The 21222-nt window shown below is 38.6% G+C and overlaps 1 protein-coding gene across 3 annotated transcripts in view; it reads right to left on the reverse strand.

Moving 5' to 3' along the window:
• C5H16orf87 (chromosome 5 C16orf87 homolog) overlaps positions 1–21222 on the reverse strand; it is a 32241-nt gene that overhangs the window by 3782 nt on the left and 7237 nt on the right. The window contains exon 3 of one of the 3 annotated variants that reach the window (XM_007992120.3): positions 4985–5167. The exons of the other annotated variants lie outside the window; for them this stretch is intronic. Within the exon in view, the coding sequence (XP_007990311.1) occupies positions 4985–5167 (183 nt within the window). The remainder of the gene's footprint in view (positions 1–4984; positions 5168–21222) is intronic. 3 annotated transcript variants of the gene reach the window in all.

The following is a 21222-nucleotide window of genomic DNA, read 5'->3' on the forward strand; positions in this document are numbered from 1 at the left end:
TACAGATGTCAGACCTCACACTGGTCCTCTAAATTTATGGTTTCCATTCTGTTTTTTCTATCTCTTTTCAATAATATACTTTCTGGAACCTTTCTTCAATTTTATCTTTAAGCCTTTTATTAAAGTTGTTCATTTCTGTGTATCATCTATGTTTTGGGGGTTTTTTTGGAATATTTTAAAGCTCATATTCCAACTGGCTTTTTGACCTCTGCAGTTTCCTTTTAAATATCATCTTGTTCGTTTTACAATTACAATTACTTCTTTTGCTAAAGATATTAATAATAGTTTATAGTTTTTCTTTTCCCTGCAAAAACTTGTTGTTTTCCAGGTTATTTTTTCTCTCCTGTTGATTTGGTCTTAGCCTTTTAAACTATAATATACACTTTCTTCCAGATATCTGGGTAATTCTTGGCAATATGCTCATATATAGGAGAGTGACCAAAGAAGCTGATTAGAAACATTTACACATATGTGGAGCTTGACTGTAGTCATCAGATTAGGATGATCCAATTAGGCCACTTCTCTGTGAATCTCTAATGAGCGTATCTTTATTTGGGGCCTTTTCTCTTGGATCCTTCAGATTCTCTAGAGAAGATATGTTCCATCTTTTTTTACCTGGACGCTAATAAGCCAAACTCAAGAACTCAGTATTTACTATGTCCTATTTTCACCTAGGCTTCCTGATCTTAACATGGTATCCTGGCCATCAACAGACACCTGGTGTTCCTGAGACCAAAGACTGTATTATTTATCTTTTTCAAAGGATAAAGTTGGGGATAAGAGGGTAAACAGTCCTAGTGGGCTATTCATAAAAATACTTGCAAACAATCTTCTCATTTTTAGCCTCAATTCCACTTCTACTTCCAGACATAACTGATACACAAATTTCCTGACTTTTAGGTAATGGTGTAATAAAAATCAGTTTCTTTCTTAGATTTCCCCAAAGGAGTTTAGAGCTAGATGTGTTTCTTCAATCCACCATCTTCAGCTTGAAGTCTACATTCATTCTTTTTTTTTTTTTTTTTCCCGAGACAGAGTTCGCTCTGTCGCCAGGCTGGGTAATGATGCGATCTCAGCTCACTGCAACCTCTGCCTCCTGGGCTCAAGCGATTCTCCTGCCTCAGCCTCCCAAGTAGCTGGGACTACAGACGCACACCACCACACCTGGTTAATTTTTTTTTTTTTTTTTGTATTTTTAGTAGAGACAGGGTTTCACCATGTTGGCCAGAATGGTCTCGATCTCTTGACCTTGTGATTCGCCCGCCTCCGCCTCCCAAAGTGCTGGGATTACAGGCATGAGCCATCACACCCGACCCATTCATTCTTAAATTCATTAATATGATGTTCAGAATTGCCTAACATATTTTAATCAGTCAAAATGTCACTTCTATAATACCAGAATACCCTTATATATAAAATGAAGACTTACATCAGACTAACAAAAATTGTTATTTAATGATTTGTTTTTATGACTTCATAAAGATATATTATTATGATGATGTCTAACAAGCTTTCCTTTTCCATTCTTCCTTCTTATTCTGTTTCAAAATAGAAGTCATTTTTTTCCCCTTTGGACCTCTCATCTGACTAGATAGAAAAGTCTATTTTTAAGTTAGGTTTTTTAGACACATTGTCAGGTTTTCCTTAATTCATGTGTTAAAGTTAAAACTTGCTTCAAATTTTTCAAATGCTCTAAGAGCAAGGAATCAATAAAAACCAACAAAATAGCTATTTAGCACTAAGAGGCATATCCAATAAATATATTCTAAAACACAGACATTGGCCGGGCGCGGTGGCTCAAGCCTGTAATCCCAGCAGGTTGGGAGGCTGAGACGGGCGGATCACGAGGTCAGGAGATCGAGACCATCCTGGCGAACATGATGAAATCCCGTCTCTACTAAAAAATACAAAATATTAGCCGGGCGAGGTGGTGGGCGCCTGTAGTCCCAGCTACTCGGGAAGGCTGAGGCAGGAGAATGGCGTAAACCCGGGAGGCGGAGCTTGCACTGCACTTCAGCCTGGGCGACAGAGCGAGACTCCATCTCAAAAATAAAAAAAAAAAAAAAAAACACAGACATTTCAAAAGTTCATGTTAGGTTGGTACAAAAGTAAAACGACAATTACTTCTGCACCAATCTAATGGTTCTTGTCCATATTATATTTAAGAGTACAATGGTTTACGACAAAGATTGGCAAACTAGGCCAAGTGCAGTGGCCCATGCATGCCTGCAATCCCAGCACTTTGGAAGGCCAAGCTGAAAGGATCACTTGAGCCCAGGAATTTGAGACCAGCCTGGGCAACATAGTGAGACCTCATTTATACTAAAAGTAAAAAAAAAATTAGCCTGGCGTGGTGGCGTGCACCTCTAGTCCCAACTACTTGGAAGGCTGAGGCAGGAGGATCACTTGAGCCCAGGAGTTCGAGGCTGCAGTAAGCCATGATCACTCCACTGCACTTCAGCCTGGGTAACAGAGTGAGACCTTATCTCAGAAGGAAAAAAAAAAAAAAAAAAAAGGCAAGGAAAGAAAAAGAAAGAAAGAGATTGGCAAACTATAGTACAAGTACCAAATGTGGCCCACCACCTGCTTTATAAAGTATTACTGGAACACAGGCATGCCCATTCATTTATGCATGGTTTATGGCTGCTTTCCAGCTACAATGGCAGAGCTGAGTAGTTGTGAGAGAGATAGTATGGCCCACAAAGCCTAAAACATTTACTCTCTGGCTCTTTACAGAAAAAGTGTAATGACTTCACGGTCTACGTAAGATTCCAGTTTGTGCTACAAAAACTAATTTAAGCAATTTCCTGCAATTTGTATCAAAAACAAAAGCATATATTACTCTAGAAATAGCTTTCCTAAAATTTTTCTGTAATAAACAGAAAATGCCTAAAAAATATTTACAGCCAAATAAATGCTTCCTTTTTCAAGCAATCATGAAATAAAAGCTGAAATCCGGCATATATACAGTTCTACCACAAGTATACAGACTTCATTTCCCCAGCTAAAGACTGTCATTATCTGCTTTCTCATCTCTTCTCACCCACCACCAGAAGCATTCTTTTCTTTCAGCTGCATTCCCTTTACTTCAACTGAAAAGAATGTTGTTTTCTGAGCCAGGCAGTAGTTCTCTCTTTTCCTTTTTCTCTGTTGACTTTTCTTTACCTAGTTTCCCTTCTAAAATAATCCTTGGCATAGGTTTTCTGCACCCTATTGTTAAAGAAACATTCACATTGAATAAATAACTCAAACCCTCTGGAAGAGCATAACAGAAAGGAAGAGAAAAGCAGTAAAATTACCCAAGGAATAAGGAGTACCTCAGCACAGCCTTCCTAGAATACAGTGAAAAATGATATAAATCTTATTCCTTTAGCCATACAATAGTAAGACACCTTTAACTTTGATAAAAGCTAGGAATGGCTATACTGGTAAAGCTGTTTTCTAGCAATAGTAACTTTATTCAAATAAAAGCACATAAAGCAGAGAGAAATAGTGAACTGGTAGAATGTTCTCATTGTCTAAAATAAGTGAAATTTACATTTATACAAAAAGCACTTGAGTAAGACAGAACATCTGAAAAGCAAAGCATAACTCACAAATAGTGTAAGAAATTATAAATGCATTTCAATGAAGATGAAATCATTTTGACAGAGGTTTTTAAAGCACAATAAAGAGCAACTATCCCTTTTTTAAATTAACTCCTGGCTTGAAAGTCTCAATTTTAAAAACTTGTGGACATATAGAGGTTCATTATACTATTTTCTCTACTCTTGCATATGATGAAATTTTCCATAAGTTTTTTAAAAGATGCATACATCAAAGAAAAAGAGAAACTGAAGTTTTAATGTCTAAAAACAAGTTATTGGTAGATATTTGTCAGAAGAAAGGAGAAGACCTGTAAGGAGAAAAAGAAATATACTCTGGACCAAGAATTCATCTACACAAAAGCTGCCTCAGAGTAGGAAGCACACAAATCGCCCGATAAGCAGTTAAAAACTCCACCAAGAACACTTTCAATAGTAAAAGTTTAAAACTCACAGTATAACAGTTTGAAATAGTCTTAACAGAACTCAGACTTGTCTTAAAAAGACAAAAAAGGCCGGGCACGGTGGCTCAAGCCTGTAATCCCAGCACTTTGGGAGGCCGAGACGGGCGGATCACGAGGTCAGGAGATCGAGACCATCCTGGCTAACCCGGTGAAACCCCGTCTCTACTAAAAAAATACAAAAAACTAGCCGGGTGAGGTGGCGGGCGCCTGTAGTCCCAGCTACTCAGGAGGCTGAGGCAGGAGAATGGCGTGAACGCGGGAGGCGGAGCTTGCAGTGAGCAGAGATCTGGCCACTGCACTCCAGCCTGGGCGACAGAGCGAGACTCCGTCTCAAAAAAAAAAAAAAAAAAAAAAAAAGACAAAAAAAAAAAAAAGGTCCCAAGACTGGGAAGCCGAGGAGGGCAGATTGCTTGAGCCCAGAAGTTCAAGACTAGCCTGGGCAACATGGTGAAACCCCCTCTACAAAAAAATTAGCTAGGCATGATGGTGCACACCTGTAGTCCTAGCTATTCAGGAGGCTGAGGGAGAATCACCTGAGCCCTGGAGGTTGAGGCTGCAGTGAGCCATGATTGCACCACTGCACTCCAGCCTGGGTGACAGAGCAAGACCCTGTCTCAAAAAGGAAAAAAAAGAAGGTACAATCATTTTAACAGGCTTCTCCAGGATGTCATATACAAATTACCTTTGAACTCTATTATCATCAGTTTATAGCAAGGTAAATTTTACCTAACTAAGCCTTTAGGTTTCCAATAAGAATTAAATGCCTGTGATTAAAAAAATAATAAGCATCTACCATAGAGGAAATGCTTTCAAACTAAAATATGAGTTGTGATTTTAAGTCCAGGAACTCAATGCCTCCACTTTCTTCACTACTACCTAATTAAGATCCCAGACCAATTTAATACTTGGAAAAAAAAAAAACTGCTTATTTCATACCTCTTTCTTCCTCATGCTTTTTGGCAGATGCACTTTTAGGTCTTCCTCTTCCTCGTCTGATATGATCTGAATGGCTGTTACTTCGAGACCTCTTTCTGTTTTCTAAATCTTTATTTATTGTAGAATTTATCTTCTCTCTCCTAACTCTCTCTGTTCGCCTCCTCTTGGCCTCATGCTTGTTTTCTGTATGGATGAATAAAAGTGATATATTTTAGGGCTTAGCAAGAACTGTTTGCCCAAGTTCTCATTGTCTTCCTTTTTCTTTCTAAATAGCACTACAGTATGCTTCCTGGCATATTTCATAGAACTACAACCATAACATGTATGTCTCCCCAACACCCACATAAGAAAAAAAGAAATTCAATGGAATTTGGATCACAATAACACATGAAGTAGGAGGAATCTTGGAAGAGAAAACAAGTTTCTTCATTTGGCAGCTTAAATTTCAGCCTCTACAAGTTCACGCAATTCCATAGCAACCTGTCTGCCTTTTTCTTCCTGTTTACAAGCTAAAAGTAGTGAAGTATTAAGAAAAGAAAAAAAAATTTCATACCTTTTTGCCCTCTACCTGAATTAAAGATTAAAATATGTGAAATATGCAAAAGTAAAACTGATCTTAAAGACAATATGTTAAGCTTACAATAAAAATCAAACAGAAAGCATCCATAACAAATATAAAAACCCTAGGCAAGTGAGTAGTTTTCACTTTAGCCACAGATAAGGTAATTTCTGATATAAGAGCATGTTGCTCCATAAATGGAATAGCAATAGGGAAACTTTACTAAATATGGTGATTTAATTAATGCAAGAAGTCACTCCTCCCACTCTAAACAAATCAAAATGTTGGGTAAGACAAACAATAAACTTAAAGAAAAAAATATATATGATACCCTGCTTTAACACATACCTGCAATCAAAAGCAAGAAAGAGAATTCCCCCAAACGCCAAAAATCACAGTGGTAAAGGGGCAAAACAAACAGAAAAATTCATATCCAAAGAACTAAAGGGAACAATGTGAAAGACTATAAAATAAGTATGATAATAGACTGCTGTAAAAATGAAAAGTAAAATGTAATATTATCTCCAAATAACATATCCTTGGAGAATTAATCTGAAGTTTCAAATTAGACATATACCAGATAATACAAGAACATTTAATTATCCCAGATTGCAAGAAAGTTATTAAAGACAAGCAGGGTATTGTTAAGACTTGGGCTAACATGAAGAGGTTCCTACTATTATAGGACAATTTGAGTATCAATAAAAATAGTAACTGTTAATAGACTGAAATATATCAAGCATATGAATATATTAACATTAAAAACAAAAACTACTTGGCCACCATACGAAGATACTAAAGAAGCAACTCATTACTTTGAAAATTTAAATAAAGGGAAAAAACAAAGCATTTCTTCTGCTTTTTCTATCTAAACTGTGCTACTCACAGGGTAACCAAAGGGCAGATGAAGAGGTTTCTCATGTTAAAGCTAATAAATGAAGAAGGAATGACAGAATCAGAATATCAACACTTTTCAACCTGCAATGAACTAAAGGTTCTAAGCACTAAACATCAGCAGGTACTAACATCACTAAAAGAGAGAGAAGCAGGCCAGGCACGGTGGCTCACGCCCGTAATCCCAGCACTTTGGGTGGCCGAGGTGGGTGGATCACCTGAGGTCAGGAGTTGGAGACCAGCCTGACCAACATGGCGAAACCCCGTCTCTACTAAAAATACAAAATTAGCTGGGTGTGGTGGCACATGTCTGTAATCCCAGCTACTTGGGAGGCTGGGACAGGAGAATTGCTAGAACCTAGGAGGCAGAGGTTGTGGTGAGCTGAGATTGTGCCATTGTACTCCAGCCTGAGCAACAAAAATGAACTCCATCTCAAAAAAAAAAAAAAAAAAAAAATTCCAATCTCTCCAGCCCTCAGATCTAACTTACAACTAATAGGAAAAAGAGAGGTTATTCAAGGAATATGTTAACTGACACCATGGGGATACAAACAGCACACACAAATGAACAGGTGATGCCATTTCTTCAACATCTAACTTAAAAGGAAAAAAAGAGAAAATAATAGATAATAAGAGGGTTAAAAAAAAAAATCAGGCTCAGTAGCTCATGCCTGTAATCCAAAAGCACTTTAGGCATTTGGGAGGCCGAGGCAAGAGGACTGTTTGAGGTCAGGAGTTTGAGATCAGCCTGGGCCACACAGCAAGACCCTGTCTCAGCCTGGGTGACAAAGTGACACCCTGTTCTTACACAAATGATGGGGCGTGGTGGCTCATGCCTGTAATCCCAGCATCTTGGGAGGCCGAAGGGGGTGGATCACCTGAGGTCAGGAGTTCAAGAGCAGCCTAGCCAACATGATGAAACCCCATTTCTGCTAAAAATACACAAATTAGCCAGGCATGGTGGTGTGCACCTGTAGTCCCAGCTACTCAGGAGGCCAAGACACAAGAACTGCTTGAACCCAGGAGGAGAAGGCTACAGTGAGCTGAAATTGTGCCACTGCATTCCGTCCTGGGTGACAGAGCGAGGCTCTGTCTCAAAAAATAAATAAATAAATAAATAAAGAAGATAGCACCCATATGCAATTTGTGGACCTTATTTAAAATCTGTTTTTAAAACTCTAAGATAATTTATGAGAAAAGTGAAAATGTGAACACAAGTTGGATATTTAATAACAAGGAATTATTAATTTTTTATGTTACAATGGCATTGTGCTTACATTTTTTAATGTTCATCTTTTGGAAACATAATGAAATGTTTATAACTGAAATTATATGGGATTTGCTTCAAAATGATGCAAGGGAAGAGGTAGACAGGATTGTGGATGGAGCAGGGTTGGTCATTTTCTACTTTTGCATATGCTTAGAATTTCTCAAAAAAAATAAAGGTTAAGAGAAAAAGTGATAAATAAAGCTTTATATAGTATGCCTATTAAAGTCTAACAGTGAATTTAGGTTTGTTCCCCCAGCAACCCAGTCATCTCTGCAAACTTCTTCACAGCCAAACTTCTCAAAAGAGGTGCCTGTACTTCCTGCCTTCAGTTTCTCATCTCCCATTCACTCATCAAATCTATTCCAGTATAGTTCCTATCCCAATGAAACTGATTGTCAAAAACAACAAAAGGACACATGCACACGCATGTTTATTGCGGCACTATTCACAATAGCAAAGATTTGGAACCAACCCAAATGTCCATCAATGATAGACTGGATTAAGAAAATGTGGCACATATACACCATGGAATACTATGCAGCCATAAAAAAGGATGAGTTCATGTCCTTTGTAGGGACATGGATGAAGCTGGAAACCATCATTCTCAGCAAACTATCGCAACAACAAAAAATCAAACACCGCATGTTCTCACTCATAGGTGGGAATTGAACAGTGAGAACACTTGGACACAGGAAGGGGAACATCACACACCGAGGCCTGTCGTGGGGTGGGGGAAAGGGGGAGGGATAGCACTAGGAGATATACCTAATGTAAATAACGAGTTAATGGGTGCAGCACACCAACATGGCATATGTATACATATGTAACAAACCTGCACGTTGTGCACATGTACCCTAAAATTTAAAGTATAATAATTTTAAAAAAAACCTGTTATCAAATCTTAATAGACACCTCACTTACCATCTTACGCCATCTCTCAAAACTTCAACAAAGATGACTACTACTTTCCTTGAAATTATTTCGCTTGATTCTCAGGCTCCCCTAGTTTCCTCATCTCACCAGCCACTCCTCCTAATCGCCTTTGCTGTGTGCTTTTCCCCCAGGTGCTTTCCCAATCTAATGTCAAAGCCCCAGGATTCTGTCCGGAGGCCTCTTCTCTTACTTAGACTTTGCCTAGATCATCTCATAAACCCACAGCATTAAACACTATTGTTATAATGGCTACAAAGTTTTCACCTTCTGCTTGATTTCTTCCCTAAACTCTAGACTGCCTACCTGACAAATTCACTTGAATGTCTCAAAGGCATTTCAAATTGTATCAAAAAATAACTCTTGATTTGCCCTCTCCCAAATCTGTTACTACTCCTACTTTCATCATATTAGTAAAAAGCATCACCTGGTTGTACAAGTCAAATAACTTGTAGTCATTTGTGACTCATCTTGCTTCCTGTACCATCGCAAAGGCCCCCAGGTACTCCTTGCAAAATATACCCATAATCTCTTCATTTCTCTCCACCTCCATGGGCAACATCCCAGCCAAACCTATTCTCTACATATCAGTCAACATTATCTTAAAAAAAAAAAAAAAAAAAAAAAATCAAACGGCATAGCTTCCCTTCTAAAGCCTTTCATTAGCTTTTTTCCATATTTAAAGTAAAAATTCCTTACCAAAGACAAGTCCCCAACAGATCTGGCATTTGCCTCTTTCTCCAGTCTCATGATGCTCATGCTCACCACTCTGCTCACTACACTCCAGACGTGCCTTTCCTTCAATAAAACGAGCTCCTTCCTCCGCTGAGTCTATGTATATGCTAATCCTTCTGCCTAGAATTCTCTTCCCAAGGCTCTTCATGAGATAAGCTTTTTTTTTTTTTCTTTCAGATATCCATATACAGGTCACTTGCTCTGATTCTCCCAGCCCAAGTCATCTACTGTAATCTACTACAGCCATAATCTGTTATTTATTTACTTATATGCTCAATACGTCTCCTCCATCAAAATACAGGCTTTATGAAAGTTAGGAATCCTTTGCCTACCTTATTTGCAGAACCTAGAACATTATTTACACAGACTGTTGAATAAATAAAATCGGATAGGACATACATTTACCTCACCACCTTCTCAAAATCCCATTGAATGAGAAGAAACATGGGAAAAGGGGAAGGAGAAAAAGGAAAACATATATGTGGTGCTGGAAACAAGAAAAAGGTACTATTAATGACCCAAAATTACAGAATTTCAGCAAACTGGCAACCTGATGGTTCTGATAAGAAACAGCAATAAAATAAACTACAATTCAAAAATAGGAGTAAGTGATAGCTGCTATAGAAGGGAGAGCTATTCCTCCCAAAGGAGGATTCTCAAGGATAATCCCAGGGCAGGACAAAAAGTACAGTAAGTGAAAGCAGGCCACCAGGTGATCATCAAAATAACTAGAGACTACTGCAGCACAGTTGGGTCTATGTATACAGAGCAACTGACATAAGGAAGCTCTTATGAACAGAGCAATGTGCAAGAGAACTTCAAACCTCCATAACATAGGAAAAAGCCAGCTCCTCACAGGAATGAAATATTGTAAGAGATTTCACATTCCACCCCAGAATAAAGCCTGCCTTATTTTGGCAATAAGGGAATTCACCAGTGTATTGCCTGCTCACCTCCTGCTACTAAACTCCCAGTTATACACTGAAGAGCTCTGTTGTCAAAACAGACGTTTAAAACAGTGTAGGATATTCACTAAACTTATCTACACTGATAAACCAAGTCCTTCATTTGTATCAAACCAACAGCCAATTAAACATTACTAGCTGTAAGAAGAAAATAAAAGTCGAGAGAAGAGCCAAAATAAAACAGGAAGAACAAAGATAGTTCAACAAACAAATAAAACATTCTAATGCATACCTTGAGATATCTGAAAGGAGATTATCATTAAGAATAAAATTATTTTTGCAGAAACAGAAAAACCCATCCTAAAATTCACATGGAATCCCAAGGATTTCCAAAAAGCCAAAACAATCTTGAAAAAATTCAAAGTTAAAGGTCCCACACTTCTTGATTTCGAAACTTACTACAAAGCTATAATAATCAAAACAGTATGGTACTGACATAAAGGAATAAAAATAAAGCTCAGACATAAACACATACATACAGTCAAAGGATTTTCAATAGGACTCTAAGACAATTCAAGGTAAAGTACAGTATCTTCCACAAGTTGTAACAGGAAAACTGGGTATCTACGCAATGTAGCATAATTCACATTAGCCAAAAAATGAAGTTAGACCCTTATCTTACTCCATACACAAAAATGAATCAAATATCTAAATATAACCACTAAAACCATAAAATTGCTTTAAAAATCTTGGAAAAGCTTCATGACATTGGATTTTGGCAATAATTTCTTGGATATGATACCAAAAGCGAAAGCAAAAGCAATGAAAGAAAAAAAAAACAGGCAAAATGGATTTCATCAAAATTAAACTTCTGTGTATCAAAGGACACTATCAACAGAATGAAAAGGCAACACATGGAATGGGAGAAAATATGGGCAAATTATTACAAGATAAGAGATTAGGCCGGGCACGGTGGCTCAAGCCTGTAATCCCAGCACTTTGGGAGGCCGAGACGGGCGGATCACGAGGTCAGGAGATCGAGACCATCCTGGCTAACATGGTGAAACCCCGTCTCTACTTTAAAAAAATACAGCCGGGCGCGGTGGCTCACGCCTGTAATCCCAGCACTTTGGGAGGCCGAGGCGGGTGGATCACGAGGTCGGGAGATCGAGACCATCCTGGCTAACACGGTGAAACCCCGTCTCTACTAAAAATACAAAAAATTAGCCGGGCGAGGTGGCGGGCGCCTGTAGTCCCAGCTACTCGGAGGCTGAGGCAGGAGAATGGCGTGAACCCGGGAGGCGGAGCTTGCAGTGAGCTGAGATCGCGCCACTGCGTTCCAGCCTGGGCGACAAAGCGAGACTCCGTCTCAAAAAAAAATAAAAATAAAAAATAAAAAATACAAAAAATACAAAAAACTAGCCGGGCGAGGTGGCGGGCGCCTGTAGTCCCGGCTACTCGGGAGGCTGAGGCAGAAGAATGGCGTAAACCCGGAAGGCGGAGCTTGCAGTGAGCTGAGATCCGGCGACTGCACTCCAGCCTCGGCGACAGAGCGAGACTCCATCTCAAAAAAAAAAAAAAAAAAAAGAGAGATTAATATTCAGAATAATATAAAGAACTTACAAGTCAACAACAACAACAAAATCCCCAATTCAAGAATGGGCAAAGGACTTGAATAGGTATTTCTCCAAAGAAGATATATAAATGGCCACTAAGCACATGCAAAGATGTTCAATATCACATGAATAAGAAAATGCAAATCAAAACCACAGCAAGATACCACTTCATACTCATCAGATTATTATAAAAAGCAAAGCAAAACAAAACCAGAAAATAAGTGTTGGTGAGGATGTAGAAAAACTGGAACATCTGTACACTGCTGGTAGAAATGTAAAATGGAGCTGCTATGGAAAACAGTAAAGTCAGTCCTCAAAAAATTAAAATAGAATCAACATATGATCCAACAATTCCTCTGGGCATATACTCAAAAGAAATGAAAGCAGATATCTGGACAGATATTTGTATACCATGCAGCATTATTCACAATAGCAAAAAGGTTAAACCAATCCACGTGTCCACTGATTAATACATGAATAAACTAAATATGGCATATACATAAAATGCAATATTATTTAGCCTTAAAAAGGAAATTCTCATGCATGTTACAACATGGATGAAACCTTGAGGACACTGTGTTAAGTAAAATAAGCCAGACCCAAAGGACAAATATTGTATGATTCCATTTACATGAGGTGCCTAGAGCAGTGAAATTCACAGACAGAGAAAGTAGAATGGTGGTTGCCTGGGGCATGGGGGAGAAGAAAATGGCAGTCATTGTTTAATGGGTACAGAGTTTCAGTTTGGAAAAATAAGTTCCGGAATTGGATGGTAGTGATGGTTAAGAATACAATATGAATGTACTTAATGCCACTAAACTGTACATTTATAAATGGTTAAAATAGTATATTTTGTTATATTTTACCATAATAAAACTATTTTCAAAATTCTATGAAAAAGAAGAAATTAGAAAACAAGATACCCTGCTAAAGTTTAGGTGCTAATAAGCTACATGGTGGACATGTTTGATGACGAAATTATAGATGTAGAAAGGAAAATCAACAAAATGTCCTGGAATAAAGCAAAAAGACAAAAAGAGAATGTGACAGAAAGTAAAGAAAAATGAAGGAAAGATCCAAGAAACCTAATAGATATCCCTATGACAGAACTGCTAATTATCTACCCATTATTCCTTCTCCCTGTCTTCATTAAGAACAGAATCTTGTTCTGTTAAAGAGGGCAATATGCCTAAAATCGGTATATATTCTCAAGACTCTCCCTGCAGGTGAGGTGGCATCTAGCTTTAGCCAATGACAGGTAAGTGAAACTGGGTAAGGTTTCCAGAAAGATTTTTTCTAGGGAAGAAGCATAGCTGGCATGCCCCTTTGTTTCTCTGCTCTTCCCTCTTCTTCCTTCTTGAAATGTGTATAGGATGCTTAGAGGTGCAATAAGAACTACCTCAGAACAATGAGGGTAAGCCACATCTTCTTAAGGTGGAAGAAAGAGAAGAGACTAAGTCTTTGATGAAATCATTGAGCCACTACCCTTGTACTGCCTATCTTTATCCTCCTTCCAATACAGTGTCAATTTCCAATACAGTGTACAACACAATCCTAACATGATCCTATAGGCATGCCAGAATGAAAAGGAAAGGAAATGCGGAGAAAAGCAATAATGGATAAAAACTGCCTTGAGTTGAAGAGCTGAGCTTTCAGATGGAAAGGACCCACTGAATGCCAAGGAAGAATGAGAACAAAATTAAAGTGTGAATGCAAAACAAAGGCACTCTCCACAATATAAGATAAGAAATGTACCATTATGTCTTGTCTGGAAAAGTTTTTCCAGGAATAAAACAATTTCTGGGAAATTTGTTCCAAAAGTAAAAACACATGGGTTAAAAGGAACAAACACACAGTATGTAAGAAAGAGTGGTACCAGGCGTGGTGGCTCACCCCTGTAATTCCAGCACTTTGGGAGGCCGAGGCGGGCAGATCCACCTGAGGTCAGAAGTTCAAGACTAGCCTGGCCAACATGGAGAAACCCCATCTCTACTACAAATAAAAAAATTAGCCGGGCATGGTGGCACATGCCTGTAATCCCAACTACTAGGAAGGCTGAGGCAGGAGGATCATTTGAACCCAGGAGGTGGAGGTTGCAGTGAGCCGAGATCAGGCCACTGCACTTCAGCCTGGGTGACAGAGCAAGACTCTGTCTCAAAAAGAAAGAAGAAAGAAAAGAAAAGAAAAGAAAAGAAAAGAAAAGAAATGGGTGCAGCACAGCAAGATGGCACAAGTATACATATGTAACAAACCTGCACGTTATGCACATGTACCCTAGAACTTAAAGTATAATAAAAAAATAAATAAATAAATAAATAAATAAATAAATAGAAAAGAAAAGAAAAGAAAAGAAAAGGAAAGGGATTATCCTGGGAGTACAATGGAAAGAAATCCTAGTACAATAACTGTACAGCAGACCTAAAAACAATCAGTCTTAATTAGAAGTCAAAGAACTCTATGAAAAGTGTTTTGAAGATGAATATAGATATCATAGACTGTATGATTAAGAATCTAAAAGTACAGGCTCAGAGGCAAAGGTATGCATTTTTTTCATCAAAAGGCAAAAAAACCCCCACAAAAATCAACTACATAAAAGCCATGTTCCATATAGGAACGTACAGCACTTTTATGCAATTAGCAAGTAAGGAACGAGGTTGGCATTTTTTTTTTTTTTTTAATTTTTGTATTTTTAGTAGAGATGGGTTTTCATCACATTGGCCAGGTTGGTCTTGAACTCCTGACCTCAAGTGATCCATCTGCCTCAGCCTCTCAAAGTGTTGGGATTACAGGCATGAGTCACTGCGCCCGGCCAGCAAGTAAAGAACAATACTTTCTGAATAACAAAACCAAACCTCCACAGTCAATTCAGAGTTGAGGACCACTTACACCACTCAATTACTTTGGATTTATAAAAGGTACAGGTGACAATCATTTCTCCATTTTTTTCCCTTAATTAAAAGTGAACTTGTCATTTATAAACTTCTTTGCTTATCAGCCTTAGCCTATTAACTTATATTAAAGAATAATTTGAAAACTAAGTTTAGATTTTTTTCCCTTTTTTCTTTCTCCCCGTAAAAAATGAGGAGGTTATTTACTTGACTATGCTTACCCTAAACCTTTTACTCATTGAAAATTACACAGTTAAAATACTAATAAGCAATTATAATTTCCTACTGTCTCAACTATGTTTTCTTTCCTTTACAGGGAAATCTAAATTTTTAATTCTATTAAATTTTAAATTCTAAATTTTATGAACTAGTGTCTCATTTAGAAATTTATTTTCTTTTTTTTTTTTTTTTTTTTTTTTTTTGAGACGGAGTCTCGCTCTGTCGCCCAGGCTGGAGTGCAGTGGCCGGATCTCAGCTCACTGCAAGCTCCGCCTCCCGGGTTCATGCCATTCTCCTGCCTCAGCCTCCCGAGTAACTGGGACTACAGGCGCCCGCCACCTCGCCCGGCTAGTTTTTTTGTATTTTTAGTAGAGATGGGGTTTCACCGTGTTAGCCAGGATGGTCTCGATCTTCTGACCTCGTGATCCGCCCGTCTCGGCCTCCCAAAGTGCTGGGATTACAGGCTTGAGCCACCGCGCCCGGCCAAGAAATTTATTTTCTTCTATAGTTTTTATAATTACAATTTTCTTCTTTTTTAATTTGAGATAGAGTCTCACTCTGTCACTCAGGCTGGAGTGCAGCGGCAAGATCACCACTCACTACAACCTCTGCTTCCCAGGCTCAAGCAGTCCTCCCACCTCAGCCTCCCAAGTAGCTGAGACAACAGGCACATACCACTGAGGCCAAAAAATAGGGTCTGGAGGCAGGGAACGTAAGGCGATCTCACACTTCGGCTATAACAGGAAACATCCTCTTCATAGGGCATAGACCAAGTAAATGACTTCGTAACTTTACTTCATCCTCTCTCTAGGGGGTAGGCCAAGTAAATGACTTTGTAACCTTACTTCATGCTCTCCTTTTACATAGGGTGTGCCCCAAATAGAGGGTATTTAAACTCACAAAAACTCTGTAACAGGGCCTTTGAGACCCTATGCTCCAAGCCCACTCCCACACTGTACTTTCATTATCAATAAATCCATTCAATCCTTCCTTGCTTTGTGTGTTTTGTCCAGTTCTTTGTTCAAGACACCAAGAACCTGGACACCCTCCAGAGTTAACATCACCATGCCTGGCTAATTGTTTGTATTTTTCTTTTTTAGAAACAGGGTTTCGCCATGTTGCTCAGCCTGGTCTGGAACTCTTGAGCTCAAAGCGATCTGCTCGCCTCGGCCTCCCAAAGCACTGGGATTACAGGTGTGAGACCTTGCGCCCAGCCTGAGCATTTCTTTCTTTCTTTCTTTCTTTTTTTTTTTTTTGAGGTGGAGTTTCACTCCTGTTGCTCAGGCTGGAGTGCAATGGTATGATCTTGGCTCACTGTAACCTCTGCCTCCCTGGTTCAAGCGACTCTCCTGCCTCAGCCTCCCGAGTATTTGCGATTACAGGTGCACACTACCACACCCAGCTAATTTTTGTACTTTTAGTAGAGATGGGGTTTCACCATGTTGGCCAGGCTGGTCTCAAACTCCTGACCTCAGGTGATCCACCCGCCTCGGCCTCCCAAAGTGCTGGGATTACAGGCGTGAGCCACTGCACCCGACTGAGCATTTCTTAACACAGTGTTAGTGCTAACACGCATCTCTTTCTCTCACCAAAATTAATTTTAAATTTTAAAAAGTTCATTAATTCCACCTGGAGCAGTGGCTCACACCTGTAATCCCAACACTTTGGAAAGCCGAAGCGGACGGATCACCTGAGGTTGGGAGTTTGAGACCAGCCTGACCAACATGGAGAAACCCCGCTTCTACTAAAAGTACAAAATTAGCCGGGCGTGGTGACAAATGCCTGTAATCCTAGCTACTTGGGAGGCTGAAGCAGGAGAACAGCTTGAACTCAGGAGGCAGAGGTTGTAGTGAGCAGATATCGCGCCACTGCACTCCAGCCTGGGCAACAAGAGCTCTCACTCAAAAAAACAAAAAAAGATTCATTAATTTCTATAATAGATTTTGCTTATATATACATATTTTCAGCTACATTAAGTTCTATATAGTTTTACTCTACCACCTCCTTATTTCTATGAATGTTATGAAGGTATAATTGATTAGTATTTATGAAAAACAGGAGTTTTAATTCATATCTAGCTAAATCTAGTCAGCCTAACAGATTCTTTTCTTCCTGCACATCACAAACTGTGTACAATAATTAAACAACAGCTTTCAACCTAGTGAAATTTTAAAAATATCTTTATCTTTAAAATCAACGAGCTTTAATTATAGTCCTTTTTAAAAAAAGATGTCTACTTATGCAAACAAGTCTTCCTTGACTCTGTACTTGTTATATAATTACCTATCTAGGCCAGGCGCGGTGGCTCACGCCTGTAATCCCAGCACTTTGGGAGGCCGAGGCGGGTGGATCACGAGGTCAGGAGATCGAGACCATCCTGGCTAACACGGTGAAACCCCGTCTCTACTAAAAATACAAAAAATTAGCCGGGTGTGGTGGCGGGCGCCTATAGTCCCAGGTACTTGGCAGGCTGAGGCAGGAGAATGGCGTGATCCCGGGAAGCGGAGCTTGCAGTGAACCAAGATCGCGCCACTGCACTCCAGCCTGGGCGACAGAGCGAGACTCCGTCTCCAAAACAAAAAATTACCTATCTATCCATTTATGTATTTCCTTATTAATACTACATGTAGAAATCATTTTGTGGGGTTTTAAAAACAAGCTCATACTTCAAGTACTGTTTTGCAGTTTTTTCTTAAATTAACAATGTTTTAGAGATCTTTCCATTTCAGTACGTAAAATCTGTATCATTCTTTCAAACTAGCACATACTAGTAACTAAAAGATAATTTAGTTACTTAATTTAACCATTCCCCTATTGATTACATCTGGCTTACTAACAACCTTCTGCTATTATAAAGTGTTGCCTTGAAAATCCTAGTAAATGCTTAATTGTGTATATAAACAATTAGGCTCTCTAGGCTACCTACCTACTGATTCTAGGCTCTGCATTCTAGGCTATGTGTATTTAAACCTTTTAACAATTACTGGTAAGACTGGTCTCCAAAAAGGCTGTACCAATTTTTGTTCCCAATAGTATGAGACTATCCATTTTGCCATACTCATGAAAGTACTTAGAAATTCTTTACACTTATGTGAGCTGTGGGCAAAAAGAATGGCATTTCGTTTCAACTGCATTTCCCTGATAATTAATGAAGTTGGTTATCTTTCAGATATATAGTGTACATTTTCATTTCTTCTATTAATTCTCTACTACTTTCCTCAAAACTGAAATGTTCTAGATCTCACTGACAACACTAAGCACTTGATAAATTGTAGTGACCTTAAACTCTTCTCAATGCCCTACATACTATGGGATTATCCAAGGCAAACCTTATTTCTAAGAAATTTAATTGTAAAAACGAGTATTATTGAGTACCTAAAACTTAACATGCTTTGCAAATATTAGACATTTTCATACGCACTTCAATCCTCTAACACCGGTACTATAAATCTATCTTATAAACAAACAACAGTTGCTCATGGAGGTTAACTAAGTTGCTTAGAAAGGGAAAGAATTTGAATCTGAAGCCAGGTTTTCTGACCCCCATGTCTGTACTCTACCGAACCGTTTTTGAGGCTTTTAATACTCTTAATCCTCTCCCTAAAATCTTTTCCTCCTGTGGTTTCTATGGCACAGCCAATCCTTGACGTTTCTCCTTCCTTTCTGGTTTGGTTTTGCTGCTGATTCTTCCTCCTGCAGGGATTTCTGGGCTTCAATGTTTCATCTTCACTTCAAAGTCAAAAAACCACTCTTATTAAACAAGGAAACCTCAGGAAACTCCAAATATAAAATAATAATGAATTGCTTCTTAAAACTCACTCATTGCCACGACTTATATAACATTGTGCTGTTGGTTTTTCTCCTACAACATTGTGCTGTTGGTTTTTCTCCTACGGCTGATATTTCTTCTCAGTTGATCTGACCTGTCTGTAAAATTGGTGTTTGTCAAAGTTCAGTCCCTGAATGCCTTCCTCTTCCTAATTTACAAACTCTGCAGCGCCAGCTCATCCATTTTCCATGATGACAACTACCATCTAGTCACTGATGGCTCAAAAGTTTTATCTGCAGCTGAGGCTGCAGACTATAAGTCCAACTGAAAAAAAAAAAACAAAAAACTACATGGATGATGTTTCTATACCCAAAATTAAATTCTTCATCTTTCCCCCACAGCTTGTTTTCCCTCTTATATTCTCTTTTAACTAGCAATCCAAGTCAGAGATCTGGGAATTTTCTAAATTCTTCCTGTGGTTTAACTGGTTAAACTTAACAACTCATTAACACTTGTATCATCTGTTTCTTCTTTTATTCATTTTGTTTTACACAAGGTCTCACTCTGTCACCCAGGCTAGAATACAGCAGTACAATCACAGTTCACTGCAGCCTCAACTTCCCAGGCCTACTGCATCGGCCTCCCAAAATGCTGGAATTACAGGCATAAGCCATCATGCCTGGCCCTGTTCCTTCTTTTATCTTTGTTGAGTTTCTTAACTCATTTCTCATCTGAATCACTGGTACATAAAATGAGCTCAAAAATACTTGAATAAAAAAAATAAGCACTTTGTCTCCCTAAGAACAAGGACCATGTCTTATTCATTTTTAGAAACTCAGCACTGAGCTGACATGCCACCCCAAAATAGCTACTGAGTGAATCATCATTTCAGGGTTCCTTTATCTAAACCAAACTCTCAGAAAGTAAGATCCAGAAATGCATTTTTAACAAGTTCTTCTGGATGAATCCTATACAGCCAACCCAGCAACCACCTTTAAGAACCAATGAATTATGTTCATTAGAAGAGAACTGAAACAGTGACAGAAATGGAACTAAACAAGTTTCCTGCCACTTCTATATAGACCTAAGATAAATAAACCTCTCAGACATAAATAAAAATTATTATTGAATCATCTGCTACTATAATCACTCTAACGCAGTATCCTTAGTTAACCTACTGCAATAATCCACTTCCATATTTGTACCCCTACAAACTGTTCTCTACACAGCAGCTGGAATGATCTTTCTAAAACTCAAATCAGAGGATGCCATCTTCTCCTCACTTCGTCCCACCCCGTCTCAGGGACAGTTTTTCCTCACAGTTTACAAACAAAATCCAAACTTCTTACTCTGGTTTACAATCAGAGTAATCTAGCCTCTGCCTAGCCCTCTGAACTCATCTTCCACTCTTCTAATCATACTGTCTACACTGCAATCACAATGGTCTTTTTGTTCCTAAAATATACAAAATTTTGTCCAACCTTAGAACTTTTGCACTTGCTATTGCCATCTGTCAAGAACGCTCTTCTCCCTGACCTTATCATGGCTAGCCCCTTCTATCCACTGAGACTCCATTTAAATGTCACCTCCTCAGAGGGACCTTCTCTAACCACCCAACCAAAAGTAGCCTTCCAGTCACTTCATAGGACTATAAAGCATTTATCACAAGGTTACATTTTCTCTGTATATTTGTTCACTGTCTATCTCTCACTCACAAGAATATAAGCTCCATGACAGCAGTAAATCTGCCTTAACAGTAGAATTCAATGCTTTGTGCCCAAGGCTTGGAACAGTGTCTAGCATACAGCAGGTGCTCAGTACATATTTGTAATCAACCTACTCTTATTTTGAGGTCACCACTGTATGAAGGTCTGCTTTTAGCCAAGCATAAGTAACAAAATTGTATCTTTTAATATTAATAAATATGTCTATTGAACAAATCCAATTTGTCTACTTTAATGGAAAAGCAACAAATTCAAACAAAATCATTTTTTGGATATCCTCGGTCAGGGAACTGTAAAATATAGCCAACATGTCTAAAAACGTTTTTCATACCAAAACCAAGTTATATTTTTCAACGGTCACTAGTTTTAAAAAAAAACCAAAACTTTAAAATTGCTGCAAATTTTACCAGCATTGTAAGAGAAAAAACTCAAATGTCCATCAACAGGAAAATGGATAAACAAATCTCCATACAAACACTCCTACTAAGCAATAAAAAGGAATGAACTCTTATTGGTACATACAACATGGCTGAATCCTAAATAATTACACTCAGTGAAAGAAACCAGGCAAAAAAGAGTACATACTGTATGATTCCATTTATATGAACAGTGACAGAAGGAAGATCTGTGGTTACCTAGAGTGGAGGTAGCAGGAAGGAGGGATTACAAGGGGAACTAGGACACTTATGAAACTGATGAATGTTCATAATATTGATTGTGGTGATTAAC

This window comes from Chlorocebus sabaeus, chromosome 5 (genome assembly GCF_047675955.1).
Source record: "Chlorocebus sabaeus isolate Y175 chromosome 5, mChlSab1.0.hap1, whole genome shotgun sequence".
In the NCBI taxonomy this organism is placed as follows: Eukaryota; Metazoa; Chordata; class Mammalia; order Primates; family Cercopithecidae; genus Chlorocebus; species Chlorocebus sabaeus.